The sequence below is a fragment of the Tyto alba genome, unplaced genomic scaffold, assembly GCF_018691265.1.
Source record: "Tyto alba isolate M040663 unplaced genomic scaffold, T.alba_DEE_v4.0 Super-Scaffold_13, whole genome shotgun sequence".
Taxonomy (NCBI): domain Eukaryota; kingdom Metazoa; phylum Chordata; class Aves; order Strigiformes; family Tytonidae; genus Tyto; species Tyto alba.
Window position 1 is genome coordinate 24,677,892 of NW_024881275.1, and position 16,211 is coordinate 24,694,102.

Consider the following 16,211-nt stretch of genomic DNA (forward strand, 5'->3'; position numbering starts at 1 on the left):
AGTTGGCCTCAGCTGAATTTAACACCTTTGAAAAGGCCAGTTTTACGTAATAAAAGTTGGAATTAAACTTGACGGGAAAAGAGCCTGCACAATCTGCTCTGAAGTCCGTATTGTCCTTGCTTAGTGTAGGAATCTGGACTAGACAACCTGCCAAGATCTTTTCCAGTCTGGATGATTCTCTCATATGGATCTCTTCATACTCATAGAAACTTTGAAAATATAAACCAGGAATTGAGTATTTTCTTCTTGCATGTAGTTTAATTCAACACGTTCTTGAACTTAGGAAAGTTGAGGAACTTGAAAAAGCCACTGTGAAGTCTACACAATAAAGTCTAACACATAAATTTGGATTCCTTTACATGCCTCTTCAGTGAATTACTTCAAAATATTTACAGCAAATTCTCATTTTATTTCATTTCTTCCACTCTATACACTAAACTTGCAATTAACATTATTTCAAAATAAAACTAGTTCCCAAGTTCACTATACTTTCCATTTCTATACTTACACATTTAAAATACATGAAAGTTAGATTAATAATAGCAAAGCAGACCTGCAAAGGATTTAAAGTCAGAACTTATGAACAGCAACACGTTTTCATTATTTTGCCATGACTATTTTCTGTAAGTGGCAATTACTATACAATGATTAATGGTTAAAATGCACATCAATTTACAGTATTCACAAACATAAGACTTGCCACATAGAAGTGTGGAAAAGGCAGCAACCCCTCGTATAATTTAAAAGTGACTCTACACATGCTTGTTTTATTTGCTAAACATAATTGCCTCCCACTTTCATATTTACTGATGAAACTAAGAAGGACTAATTTAGATTGACCAGAACTCATTTTCAGACTGAAAGTCTTGATTTACTAGGGGAAGAGGGGAAAAAATGGTAGATTTCAGTAGTTTGCTTGCACATAAGCAGATTTAATTCTGTTCCACAAAACATTTCATCCAGAGACTTTAAATGAAGGACATCAGTGCTAAATATTAAGTAGACAGATGTGTTAGATTATCTGATCTCACAAAAGAGAAGCTCTAGAAATAGTCAATTAACTTCTTACACTTTACATACATTTTGAACACTGATACTACATACATTTGTGTTATTCTACTCTTATCAAAGTAGCAGAGTAAAACTGAACCCTGAAGTTTTGAGTGGAAAGTTGACTAAAAATGGCACTTACATGTGCATACATCAGTTTCTAATTCACTTCATTCACACACTTTTGTTACTCTAAGCCTTGCAAACAAACTGCAAGACAGCCAAATCTGCATTCTGTGCAACTTTGTCCAGACCCAAGTTTTTGTTATTTTATACAAAGCAAAGAACTCCCCTCTCTGTCATCTTCTGCCATACTGCAGCAAAGAAGTCTTCTATGTGCCTGTAAATTGTGACATTTATGTCTACTTAAGCTACACTTACAGTTTCTACTTTGCTCACAGCTCCATTAACAGTGAAGTTGAAAACATTTTTAAAAGACCAGTAAACCCATCAGTCTCCTACTTGCAAGTTCCTACAAATTTAGAAAATAAATTCCTTTGCACTGGCTAGCAGTCCAAATTAAACGTGAGATGTGATGTTTATAAAGCAGATACTGAGAATTCATATCCATTCCTTAAGCCAGTTAACTGGTAAGAGGAAAAGTAAATCCTTGCTCCAACAACATTTGAAATCTGATTCCCTTCTGCGTGACTGCACATTATATATACCATTTGTACCTACGATTTTACATTTAAATAGTACTTTAATTACACTTCGGAATCTATATCCCCATTTTTAAAACAAGTTCTTTTACAGTGTAAGGAGAATCCATAGTGGATTCTTTAAAACTCATTATCTTAGCCATTTTAAACAATAAGTAGGTAAGTCAATCATGTCCAATGTACTAAATCCACACCTGAACAGATTAAGAAACATTTTGAAGCAGTGTCGAGTAAATAATTTTGGTAAACTGTAAAACTGCCACATGCAAAGTATACTGTACTATGACAGCTCCAAATCCTTTATAAAAACCTAGCATTCCTTCTTCTCGTTTTATAGCATTTATGCAGTCTCTCATTCCCTCATACTGAGTATTGATCGGAAGCACTTCATAGCCAAGGTCTGTGTTGTCAATTATTGTGCGTGTCCCTTGAATATGAAGGCGGTGTAAAACTGTTTCCAGTGGGTAAAGCATGATGTCAGCACAAAGACTAGCAGCAAAGCTAGCAATAAGTTCTGGAAAATATGCATCCAGCATGCTCTGCACAGAAGTGGAGCTTTCAGTTGGAAGGCTGTGGGAATTATCCTTTTTCAGAACAAATAAAACAAGCTTCTGGACAATGGAACTGATGACGTAGTGAAGAACTCCATGTAGAGCAGTTGGAAAAGTCAAGACCATCAGAGGAAGGAGACGCTTGCTATGGGGTACTCCCATGCCTACAACTCTGCCGATTCCTTCTTTCACGCAGTCCAGGATGCCGGGATTATCTCGAATTATTTCACTCTACAAGCACAAAGGAATAGTTACAACTTGTGCTGCCCGTTTCATAATCATGCTGACATCCACTCTGACACTTTATCATTGCTGAACTTTGTGAGAGATAAACATCTGCACGCTATCTATCTACATAGCTATATTGATATAAATTCTTTGCTCTAACACTCTTGATATCATTGAAGTAAACTTGCTTTTAAAAAAATGAACCCATCTTTAAGTGTCTTTATTTAGTGTACATTCCAGTTATTTCTGTTGCTATCAAAGAAATTCAGCTTTCAGCCTACTGCTGAAAGTATCAGTCTGCAAAACAGTCATGTACTGAAAATACCTACTTCTGGAACAAAATGCCAGGAAACATTTATCGAATTTAAAAGTCCTCTTCTTTAAGGACTATAACTCTAGCTTTTGAACTTGAATGTGCATAATAAAGACTTCTATAACTTGAGAGAACATTTTTAATATTAATTTAATAGGCTCAGCTCTGAACATTTCAATTCCATTATTTGCATCTCAAATAGCACTCTTTACCCATGCTGCCTCTTAGAAAAGAGATAATTACTTTGTTCATGTAGTGAAAATAAAGAATTCACTTAGTAATTATTTAATCCATTATACTCCACCTATTGCTGCAGAATTAAGCTAAAGACACTGTTTCCTTTATAATGCTTATATAAACTCAGTGTTTTGTCATCTCTATTACATGCGAAATTTGGGATTTGGGAGTTCTCCTCAGTGCCCAAGTCTCCGAGTCCATGCTGGCTATGTCCTGACCTCATGCCAGGATAAACCACCAATACACTCCTCAGTACTCTAGGGAAGCACTAACACCTGCAAAGCGTTCATGGTCACTCTGTGCAGAAGAGAAACTAGTTCAAGTACTTGAGAATGTAACACTGTTCCAGACTTTAAATCCAAGTTAAGCATTATAATTCCTACTGAATCCCCTTCTCCCTAGTATCATTATACTCCCTGCACTTCAAACCTGAGCTTGCTTTTGTCATATACGCCACCATGTGGTTTGAAATGTTAAAGACAAAAACAGTAATATGACAGCTACAAATTTCTACCATTTACAGTTATTTTGATGAAATATATTTACTTGGAGAAGTGTATCAAAGTAATACCATTGAACAGGACGGCTTATCAGAATTAACACAATCAAAGTTAATATAAAACTGTTAGCAAAAAATCCCACAATCTAACTTCTATAGTTTTTTTATATGTCATTGTCCTCTTGGAGCACAGCAATATAATATAAACCTGATAAGCCAAGTTGCCCTGCCTGCATAAATAAAATCTTCACAAATGCTATCATTACCTCTGTTGTGTTTCTAATAAGAAAGCTCATGATGGTATTTGCAGGAAATGGAAAATACATTTCATACAGCATATATACACCTATTCAATAACATACATACACAGCTGAACCTACTAAGCCTAAAACCCTTGGATCTCAGTGAAATTGTTTTCATAAGCAATGCTTTACAGTAATGATCACCTGTCTAAAAGGCTGCGGGAGATGCTGTTTTGGGGTTTGATTGTTTTCCTATTAAGCTGCTTTATAGTAAATAAACTTTACTACTTATTTTGCAAACAGAAGACAGGCTTCTAAATCATGCTCTCTTTTAACATTTATTGGTAAATATGTTCCCATTTCCAACAACACAGAGAATGTCCTCTCAGACAAAATACAAGCAGTAAGATACTTGAATAAAACATTACATTCCGTGGACTGCTATGAACTCAAGAAACATGAACAGTGTTCTGCTACTGTTTCTAGTTCCAAGATTATGACACAACCAGGGTAAAGCCGTTTCCCAGGACATAACAGTTTCCTAAGTCAGCTTCCCAGTATAAAACCAGTTAAATCTTCCCAAGACTTCCACGAACTCAGTGATCCACTCAGGCTGGATTTATGGAACATTATTTTCAAAGTAATTCAGAGAGAGGAAGAGGGTTTCTTAAATACAGAGCAACTTTAAAGAAAGCGAGTTTGGTTTTGGGAGTCTATCTCCACAGCCCCTTACACAGACATTTAATCTCACCTGTCCGGTCAGTCCACAGTGTGGCCAGTTCAGATAGAACAGCCTTCTTAATACCTTTTGGCTCCTTTAAGTTTGGATCCTCTGCACAGAGCAGAATCCTGTCCCTTAAGAGTACTTGCTTCTAAAGTACATGTTGAAACTAAGAAACTATAGAAGTCAGCCTTGGTTGCCCCTTCTCCACAGAAAAACCACCACTTTGTAAACATACACCAGCAGTTGAACTCTAGGTTTAAACAGCTGGATCTAAATCAGTCTTGACAGTATTACAACTTGTCTGTGCTGTGAATTAAAACTATTATTTTGATGACTGAATGACATGAGAGTGACTATTTTGCATGACCCTCTACATCAGAACTCACTTTTCAGTAAGAGTTCCATTAGCTGCACAAAGATACTACTGTGTTAATTAAGAACAACTCATTATATACAGATAGCTGGAAGAACTACCCCAGACCACTTCTGCATAGCGAAATCCTACCTCCTTCTCCAGAAAGAGATGCAACAACTTGCTGAAAGGCAGTCTGCAATACAGTGCTATGGGTTACTCTGTACAGTTACAGAACAAGTTAAGCTGTATCCTAAGTGCCAGGTCCAGATATTTATCTTCATGACTAAGGAAGAACTAGATAAAAATTTAAAAGCAAAAAGCTGACTGAATGAAAGCAGTCCTGAAACAGTAGTTTCAGTATTTTAGAAAAACAAAGCTGAATTAATGGAAAAGTTTTATAGTTGTTATAGGGGAAGGGGTCACTGCAACAACTTGTCTAGCAAGTCTTTTAAAACCTTTACATGAGAAAAACTTCTTTATGGTTTCTCTGCTAGAACATACAGGTACAACTTGCCCTTATTTCATAGGCAATATATTCCAACTACCTGTATTAAATGTGCTTTCTAATTCTAGACTTAGACTTAAGATAGTACAATTAATATACCCATCATATTAACTGAGATAAAGTATTTACTAAGTCATACAAAACAAATACAAATACTGCAGCATAAACCCGAATCCAAAGCCAAAGACTCACTTCTCCACATAATCTAATCTATAAAGAGTAACAGTATTTTTTAAAATGTTGTAAATGTATGTAAATTACCTGTACAGTTTCAATCAGGCTTGCAGAATAAAAAGGCATTGCTATCACATGCGTTAAACTGTAGAAATTAACAAGATGAAAATTAAGGTCATGACAATACTACAATTTTAGCCAAATATGCACCTGAAAGTTGATAAAGTATCTAACAAGTGATGCTTGAGAGTAAAATAACCATAACTCAATTTTTAAAATGCGCATCAACAAGTTGAGATAAGCTTCAGTCTGAAGTTCTGTTAAATTCTATTTTCCTGTGACCAGACAGATTCAGGTGTCTGATACAATAATTTAATTACTAAAAGAATCTAGTATTTTAAATTAGCCAGGTACATACAGACACAGGAATCTAGTAAGAGAAAATAATCTGTGAAAGTGGTGTATGCAATCAAGATTGTTCAAAAAAAAAATCAAAATTTGAAAATTACTATTAACACCCTGTCAAGTAACCATATCTGCAGATTAACTAATGTACATTTAGTAGTTTTATTAATGTTTAGATAATAAGACACAAAGTAATAACACATGCTACACTTACCCTTTGAGTAGAAGGTGTCCACCTATCTGCTTGAGGTTCCATTTATGGGAAAGCTCCCTAAAAAGAAAAGTATTTACTGTACTGTGGATAATTAAGCATTATTCTCAAGCATTTCTTCCATGGGTGTTAACATAGAGTTTTCATATTGGTGTTCTACTATTGATTTATGTTGCAGGGTTTCCCACAGTGAAAAGACATCAGCAACACATCTAATAAATCATGCTCAACTTTTAGAAGTTATTTGGGCCTGATAGATATTCTAACAAAAAAGCTTTCAATTATTAGTATGGTGTCCGCAGCTCTCACAGCTACTGGCTTTAGTGCTTTGCATTTATTTTGCCTCCTTATGTACTAACTCTTAAAGCCATTTTCAGGGAATATGGGATTATTTTAAAATCTCAGTAGTTTTCCTTTATAAACATATATTTTTCAATTATGATTTGGTTTGGTTATGCTTTTTCTGTTCTTTGAGGTTATGTTTATTCAGTTGTTTCTTTCCTGAAAACCTAAATCACATTCTGACACAGTTAGACATGACCAAATCATATGCAACAGGTCAGACTAGAAGCTGCATAGTAATTCTGTACAGACTTAACTCAAGCCTTTTGGCTTATGACCAGTCTTCAGCATATTCTGGTAAAATAAAATAAAACCTGTGAGTTTAATACAAAGGTGACTAAAAAAAATCTGCTTGAAGTAGTATCTTCTAGTTACACACTTCAAAATATGAACAGTAAATGTTAACTACACTCCACTTGACAGAAAATGTAATCCCACCTAGCTCAAGATAATAAATATTTAAACACCAGATGTATTTACCATACATTTGGTAAATACTTTAGCTATGAGGTCAAGATATTTGTCTGACATGTTGGACACACTAGACTCTGCGTTTTTAGTAACACAGTATAAAGTGTTCAGGTTCTATTCTTACCCACTGCCTGTAGTTACAACAACTCTAAACCAAGAAACAAAACTCTTTCTGAAGAATTGTGTGTTATTAGTAGCCATCCCTTTCCTAAATACATAGGTCAGACACTAAAGAGGAAGGGAAGATCATTTACCATTATGTATTTCAGACACTTGGATCACATCCACTGAGCGACAATATTTAAGACATGGAAAACGAAACCAGACAAACTAACGTGTGAAAGCCTAACCTGTCAATTCAGTAGGTGTAACTATTCCAGCATTGGAAGAACAATTACAGAATGAGTTTGTCTAGTACAGAATCACATTCAACTTCCCAGAAAAATGTTAACACCCACTGCTGGGCCCCTCTCCTAGAACAGGGGGCATTCTTTTATGATATTATGATATAGAATTGGAATCGCTTCTCACTTTCTTGTGTTCTCTGGAGCTTGATAATGTAGATAAATAACCTTTTAAATCAGATAGCTGGCACTGTTGCTGTAAGCAATAACCTTCACCTTCCCGCAACAGCCCAAATGTGCACATGACCTTTAAAAAGGAAGGGAAAGCATCCAGTAGAAAACTGCAAGGGGTGGTGCACATACAGGACAACCGTTTTAGACACATCACTTCCCCAATCCAGTTCATTTTGTGACTGTTCATATACTGCATTGGCACAAGGATGGGCGTAGCACTGAGGAAGGAGTGAGCAGGTACTAGAAGAAAAGATCGCTTCTTTTGGCGGCACCACCAGCTTACTTTTCAAACTACTGAACAACTGACTAAGAAGAAAATCCTTGCTCACACTAGACAGAGATCAGAACTATGAACACATAAACACTGTATCAACCTCATGAACTTAAGTATCCTCTACAGCAGCATTTAAAACCAAGAACAACTCACACTCGGAAGAAAGTATATGCCTAAGAATTTCAGTTACATGAGACAAAGCTGACCAAAAAGCTTAAATACACACGCCATACAATTTAAGTATGAAATGCTTTTGATAATGCTTCTGATGAATGCCAGAACCTGCAAAGATGTACTTTTATTAGTATATATGCAGGCACCATAACAGTAGTTTGATTCAGACTGCCTACATTTCTCACCTTTAAAAAACAGATCAGTTTGCATGTTGTTCAAGTGCTTGGACTCTGTCCACACATTAAAAATAGGCTCTTGTCTCTTCTGAATGCTTACACAATTCTGAAGCCCACTGGTCCATTCCAACTTAGCCAGCCTTAAACCCAATTACTTGCCTGACTCCCTAATATATCTTCCAGGACAGGTCTTTATCATTTTACTGGCTTCAATGCATGCCCTGCAACGGTTAAGTATCTTTTCCTAGCTTTTGATTATCTCACAGTCTCCTTGCATATCTCTAAAAGTTTTAGTTACTTCATATAATGAGCTCTCACATAACCTGCTTACTCTTAAAATGGCTGTAACAAAACTGACAATATATATTATCACAGTCACCAGCCCTTACTGTTAGCTCTGTACAATAATAAAACAAAACATTGATGAGAAGTCTTCAGACTAAAATTCTTGATCAAACTTGTATCTCAAAGTAGAAAGACATCAAAACATTTCATTATAATCCCGAAGTTATCGTTCAGTAAAAAAAGTAGGCAGAGTCACAAATAAACATAAAAAATTATTACTAAACTACTATAGCCGAAGATGGATACAGTGAAGTAGAATGGTGACGATCTCTAAATGAAGGCACTCCTATTGAGTTGTAACCCCCTTATAAGAATACTGAACAGTGTACGTATAGCTGTTGGTAAAGGAGGACAGACAAAGCTGACAGCCACACGGACTTATTGACCATGTCTTCTCATTTATTAATGCGTGCCATTCTGTTCTCTCGCCTACTAAAGACAGTGAAAATGTTCAGCAAGATGTCATTGCTGGCTCATCAGATATGTAAACTTTCCGTATTTAGATTTAGGAAACTAGGACTTTTTACTTTTTTTGCTAGAACCACACAATTTGAACCAAATTACAAAAAGAAACTCATGAATGCTTTTATTACAGTGGAATTGTACTGAAGACCAATTTGCTACATTATTTCTGTACTCAGACCAGTAGGCAGACATACCAAACATACAAAGATCCCAGAAAGGGTTTCTCACCACTAATTACAAGGTTATCTTGGCAAAGGCAGCCACACTTCACTGAAAACACCTATTCAAAGTCTGACTGTTCTCATCAAGTAAGACTTATTACTTATGTTCCTAATGCTTTGAATATTAAGTCAACAGCTGATGATCAGTTTGTTAGAAACAGTAAAAAAAAAACATGCAATACCTTGGCAAAGGTGTAAATTCACTGATAATGCCTTCTGTTCCCAGGGTTATGCCCTGAACAACAAAAGTGCTGCCCATTCCTTTCCAGAGAGCTCTTGGACCCTGTGTTTTGAAATATGCAACACATTCTGATTCATGCAACATAAAACCCAATGATCTTTTAATCTTACTATTTTTTATAAAATTTCAGTAAATTCAGACTGCACAGGGGCTACAATTCTTCCATTAAATTTCACTATCACCAAATTCAAGGGCTATCTTTTTATCTCTGAAGAATCTTTTGCTCTTCAATAATTTCAAACAGTTGTCAACAATTTTGGAAGCATCTCTCCCACCCTTAATACTCGACACTGTAAACTTAACGCCGTTTTCTATGAACAAAATGAGATGGATATGTTAAAGCACATCCATAAGAATCCATTTTCAGGCAACTTCTGTCTTCTAGCATCTGCAAGTCTTCCCCACTAAATGCTATACTACTAAAAAAAAAATAATACACACTGAAATCCTTACAATGGCCATGTTTTTAACCACCAGTTACATAAAGATTTAAAGATGTCAGTGTACATATGTGCTATAGTAATCTTCACTGCTCAGATACACTCTGACACCAAATACTGACCTGTGCCTTATTGATGCTGTACATAATATTGACAATAGTAAATGGAGTGAGATGATAATTCCGAGCATGATAGTTAACCTGTTAAAAACATAAATAATGGCAATTTTTTATAAATGGCACTATTTTAAATAACTGAAGATGTTAAAAAACTAAAGGAAAAAGCACTTTCAAATTAAGGACTTTATTTCTCTAAAGGTCAGTGAAAGAGATCAAAATATGAATAAATTCTGAGATTTATGGTAACATGCAGAACTTAACTATTTATATGCTGAAAATGTAAAGAATAAAGCAAGCATAATCCAGGAAATATTGGAAACATAGCGTTCTGCTTGTAAATGGGGATCTGGAATTTGCTCTGCAGACTCTGAAACACTTACTTGCTGTAATTAGTTTTGCACTGCCCAAACAAAAATGAGTAAGAATGTTCAAGATAAGTTAAACACCAGAATGGAAAATATGTATACTCCAAACAAAAACATGCTAATGTAGCAGCGTCTCTCTAAGACTTATACAGCTTCCTTATACTCTGAGTGTATGACAACAGAAATATCACACTACACAGCTCTGACTGTAAGAGGTAATAGAAGAGACATACCTGACACTGACGACGCAGAACAATGCAAGGATGTGCCAACACATTTTCTGTAAATAGGCTTTAAAAAAAAAAGTGTATTTAAAGCATGAGAAGCCATCATAAATTTATCAGAAAAGGCTTGTTATTTTTCTCTAACAACATTAGATTAGTCTTTGGAAAAACTATACATTATCTACTGAATTAATGAGACATTTTGGATGGCTACCTGATAGCCTGCCAATGCTACAACAGAACAAGTATCAAAAAACCTGACATGCATTCACTATGAAAAAGCCTATATATATAGTATGTATGTGTTTTTATTATGCAAAACTATGTACCAAATTTCTTAAACTTTCTCTGAGCAAATATGAGGAAACAAAACAGTTCAGAGCCATAATTATGAAAGAATTAGTTTCCAGTTTTATGTTAATTCCACATACCACATTATTAATCAAGATTGTTCTTAGCAAGGCCAAATAATTGGTATGAACAGCTGACTTTTTTTAATCAGAAAATGCCACTGCTCAAAACTAACTCTCCCTCCACCTCAAGAAATAATATTGCAATCAAAACCTTCAGAGGAAGGTTCTCTCAGTTCTAAAGTAGGATTCCTGGTCACAGCCACGAAGAGAAACTTTTAATTTAATTTCCAAGTGCCTGACTCAGAGTACTCACCTGTATGCGGTTCAAACCTGGGATACAGATTAGAAAAGCAAAACCTCCAGGCTTTATATAAGCATCCTGAATAACAATGCTGACTACCAACCTACAGGATCATCTTGGGTAGGTCTCTTACCAGGATTCTACTCTGGATAAACAAGTACTAACCATCACAGAGACGTACTGAGACTGCAGTTTTCTAACTATTAAGTTACTTAGTAAGTTTGTTACTACCAAAAGAGGTGAAACTTTTCCTGTACTCCAGCAGCTATCTATAAAGCCCTCCTGGTAGCCAACTCAACTACCCTCACAAAACCAGCTTTTCTTTCGGGTGTTTTCTGACCTGAACTGTGTGTCTTGACAAGTGATCTGGCACAAATTCAAAAGCAGAAGCAGGGAGAATTGCTCTCAGCAATGATACAGTGTTGGTAAGTTCTCTTTCCCAAAAGCACACGCTCATTTTACTCCAGGTGGCTGTGTCTCTCAAGACGTGGAAAACTTTTGTCATGCTTGGTTAAATCAAAGCATACAGTTCAAAAGGACAACTGAGCCATACTAACATCCCTCTGCTACTGACCATTAACGTGTTCCTGCCCTATGGCTCCACTCCTTTGCCAGTGCCCTCCTCAGCTCATTCAGCTTGATAAGGGTGGCAAGAAATCAGGCAACTCTTTACATGTGTGGGGGGGCTAGTTCTTCAGTTTTAACAAACTGAACAAGCTCATCAATGAGTCTGAACAAGCAAGCTGAGGCACTGCAAGGGAAGCAGTGGGCAAAGAGGGACAGGCAGTTTCATGAAATGGGGTGATCTAATTTAAGCAACTCATTATTTGCCAAAAATGGTAATTCCTAGTCTTTATCTCCTTTATCCCTTCTCTCTCTGTTTCAACTAGCTGGTGTCTGCTGGCTTTCACAGCTAGTCAACTCCCAGGTAAATCAGCCTAACTGAAACAGCAAAAAATAATCCAGATGACTTCATCTTCTGTTTTGGTGAATCAAACAGGTTAAAATAGATTCTGATGGGCATCATGGGTGATAACAATGAGGTAAGGAGCAGGACAGGCTGGTGGTGAAGTAAGAGGTCCTCCTCTTTAAGTACACTGTAAGAACCTCAACTGACATAGCTTCCCATGTTGGCCTAACTGGGTAAGTGACAAGTTCTTACGAGAAGCACTTTTCTCTGAGAAGTCTCACATTCAGGTTAACAACGAGTAAAACTTTTTTTAGCCCTAACTTTTTCAAGGCAAAAACGCCTACCTGCCATGCTTTCAGAAGGTGCACCAGTACACTGAGCAAGAAAAACTTAATCAGGTGAGTGTGATAGAGCTGACATCCTACAAAAAATCCTAAACTTATCATGATCCTTACACTTGCGTCTGAAAGTGTTGTTACACATGGTAAAGCCCATAATTTTCTGAAAAATATTATCAATAATCAGTGTCATCATAATAAAAACAGTCATCAGACCACTTGGCTAGACCAACATTACTATTCCAAGATACTTTAATAATATACTCGGAAGGAAGACATTTTCACCTTCTTAGGAAACACTTGCATCACCTAAAAATATTAGTAAAACGCACAAATGTGAAAACAGTTTTCTGGTGTTATTTTCAGATTGCTCTGATAGGATACACATATCCTGGGCATACTGTTTGAAAAACTGTTTCTTATATTCACCGCTGATTAAATAATTTTGAGAAACACTTCAGTTAAAGAAAACCGAAAGCTACATGGAGTTCAGGTAGTAGGTTTCTTGAGGTATTTCAATTGCACAAGTCTACTGGCATAAAAGCACAACACAAAAGGGTACATAGGAATCATAAGACACCTATAGCTTTATTACTTCATTATCACTCAAAATTATTACACAACTCTTACCTTGCAAGGCCAATACCAAAGCCTGCAAATCTGTTCAACTGCTCTGAAAAAATGAAAACAGATTATACAGCAGTGATAATCAGAAAGTGGGAGAAAATGCCATGCAGATGATCTGAAAAACTAATTATATACTGTACTTGCTTCAGAAAATTACAAGCACCAAACCACAACATTTATGACAACTCAGCAAGAGAAGATATAAAAAGTATTCCCCAAGGAGTATTTGCACTTTGGACTGAATTTGAGTTTGTATATACTTTAATAAAATCGTTCTTGTCTTAAAACAGCTACAGAGAGGGGGAAAAAAAAAAAAAGACAAAGTGAACAGTAAACCAGAGAATATTTTAATATCTAAAAAAATCTAACTAAAGCCAACGACTAAAAAAGTTAGCATGCATGACAGTTTACAACAATTCTGAAATAAATTTAGATATCTGAGGTGAAATTAATTTTAAACCCCAAAACAGTAAGAAAAGAAACTTTGGGAAAAGTAACACAAAATGCCATTGATGACATAACAAATGCATAACATGATGTAAATTCAAGTCAACTGTTTATCCTCGTTCCTTTGCAAAAATCTAGTTATTGGAGAACTGTTAAAACTGCAACAAGAGTAATGGGTTCGATCCTCTGTTGTCTGCTACCAGATAGACATCTACATATTGGAAATTATCAGAAGAGATTTTAAGAAGAGTATCAGAACTGTAAAAGCAACTAAAAATTCATGCACAGTGCTATAATCTACAGGGTGCAAGCAGGCTGTAAGCATGTGTAATACTGCTAACTTCAGTGGAGCTTTCCACAGATGTGGCAACCCTCCTAAGAATGACAAGACTGTCTCCAGTTGCAGAAGCTAAACTCAGTGACACAGCAACCTCTTATCAGTCCTCCAAAATGCAGAATCCACACACCCTCCATGACTAGATAGGACACACACAAAAAAAAGGTAGAATCCAAGTATTTAAGTAGTGCTTTACGTAGTCCTCGCATGGATGGAAGACCATCTAAGGGCTGTACTCATTATAAGACCTGAACAAAACCACTGCACTACAGATCGAAAAAGAAGACTCACTCATTACCACAACTGAATTTTAAATAAATTAGTATGTCATAAAACTTTGATACTCAAGTGTGTATAAACTGCCCCAGAACACCCTTTTAATGAAAGGAGACAATGTTCAGTAGCCTAGACTTAGCAAGCTTAATTCACCTTAATTTCGCAATGACATAAACCAATACTTCTAAAGGCTCCTGCTCAGTTTCCCAACGATTACTGGAAAAGACCTGAACACAGTTGCTTCCTCAAGTTCTAACAGTTTCATGGTTCCTTCACTATCATGCATGGAGGGGGTTTTACTTCAGCAGCTCGTGCCGTACCCCTTATACTTTTTCAATGTAACAATAAAGCAGCCAGAAGACACGAAGTCTGAAATATCAACACCGACTAAATAACAAAATATACTGTAAGACCCAAAGGTACTTCCCACCCTCACAGAAGACGGAGTCTTTCTGCAGGGTATCATTTACAGGGGCGATGGGGAGCTGACCACACGCTGTTTAACTAGAAGCTGCAGGGCAGAAGATGAAGGGCGCATTCTGGCACTCTCAACCACATTTGCGTGTAACTACGGAGTGCTACACAGCGAAGCGCGTGCTGGAGCTCAACAGGCGATAGAGGAGGTTCTCCTTCTTCTTCTTCCCAAAAGCACTTTTTTCCTGGCGCTTCAGCATCGCCAGCCCGCGGCTGCAACGCGCCTCCGAGCGCGGCGCGGCGGCGGTGAGCGCCAGCACACCCGCCCGGCGCTCCAACGGGCGCGGCCGGGCCGCGGCACAGCCCACAGCCGCCGCCTGCTCGCCCCTGCTCGCCTCGGCGGGTCACCCGCTCCCGGCCGGGGGCCCGGGACGAGCGAAGGACAGGCGGAACGGCGAGCAGCTGGCTGCCCCGCCGGGCCGGGCCCTCCCTTACCGGCGCCGGGGCCGCCCGCTCCGAGGCCGGGCTCATCGTTGAGACTGGCGGCCCCCAGGGGGGTCCCTGCCCCGTACGGCGGAGTCTTCTCCCCCCAGTGCAGGTTGCGGCTGCCGGGGATGTCGGGCGGGCTGGTCACCCAGTGGCCCAGCTCCGAGGCGCTGCCAAAGGGCCGGGCGCCGGGGCTCGGCTCCTCCCGGCGGTAGCCCAGGCCGTCGAAGCCGTCGGGGCGCCGCGGATGCATGGCGGGCGGGCGGGCAGCGGCTGCAGCGAAGCACGAGCCCGGCCGCCCCCCCCCCCTCACTGCGACCACCGCTTCCTGCCGCGGAGCAAGGGGACACGTGACCGGGAAGAAGGCGGGGGCCGATCGGCCGGCTGGACCAATAGTGTCCCTCCTCCAGACCGAGGTCAGCCGGGGAGGGCGCGGTCCTGGGCTGGCGGCGGAGGGCGGGCTAGGGCGCCCCCTGCCGCTCTGGCGGGCCGGGCCGGGGCGGGGAGAGGGAACCCGCCTGACAGCACAGCTCCCCGCCCTTTTCCCCGGCCGAAACCGGTGAGACCCGAGAGTCAGGGGCCACCCGGCTCCCTGTGTGCAAACCAGGTGGTGGAACTGGGAGCTGAGGCTGTTAGTCGTGCTGACAGTGCTCGCGGGCCTGGGCAAACCCCACAGGGGAGGCAGAAGAGGAGCGGTCACCCACTAGATGGTGGGTGTCTGGCATAACCCCACCACTCCTGTTCCCTGAGCTTCCACTCCTCTCTTTTGACCTCCTTCCCCCTAAAATGCTGGTTGCTGTGCAACCTCCTGACTGAGGAGAGATGAGCAGGGTCACCAGTGGGACCACTGGTGTTTCCCCTTCGCCAGCTGGAGAGGTTTCTGACCTGAGGCAAGCGGGGTCAGGCAGCGGCTGAACACCTTCCCTGCGGCCTTTGTGCTCTCTCAGCTCCTCTTGCCCAGAGAAGCCTGTCAAGGTCTCCCACACCTCGGTCTTGGTCAGACCCACAGCTTTTCCTTTTCTCATACACAATGTTAAGCCAGCATTAGACTGTTCAACTTTAAATGTAGTACAGGCTGTACTTAAAGGAGTCATCCACCGCTTCATGCTTTTCCTTTGTCACAGCCCTGTC

General features: G+C 39.2%; 1 protein-coding gene across 1 annotated transcript; it reads right to left on the minus strand.

Annotated features, from left to right (window-relative positions):
* Positions 1-238: 238 nt before the first annotated feature.
* Positions 239-15,443, minus strand: SLC25A46 (solute carrier family 25 member 46). Its single transcript, XM_042787795.1, has 8 exons — positions 15,090-15,443; positions 13,124-13,166; positions 10,601-10,658; positions 10,006-10,083; positions 9,385-9,485; positions 6,160-6,216; positions 5,628-5,685; positions 239-2,494 (listed from the first exon to the last, which is right to left on the minus strand). The coding sequence occupies exons 1-8, from the start codon at positions 15,331-15,333 to the stop codon at positions 1,916-1,918; spliced, it is 1,218 nt and encodes a 405-aa protein (XP_042643729.1). The 5' UTR covers positions 15,334-15,443; the 3' UTR covers positions 239-1,915.
* Between the last annotated feature and the right edge of the window lie 768 nt (positions 15,444-16,211).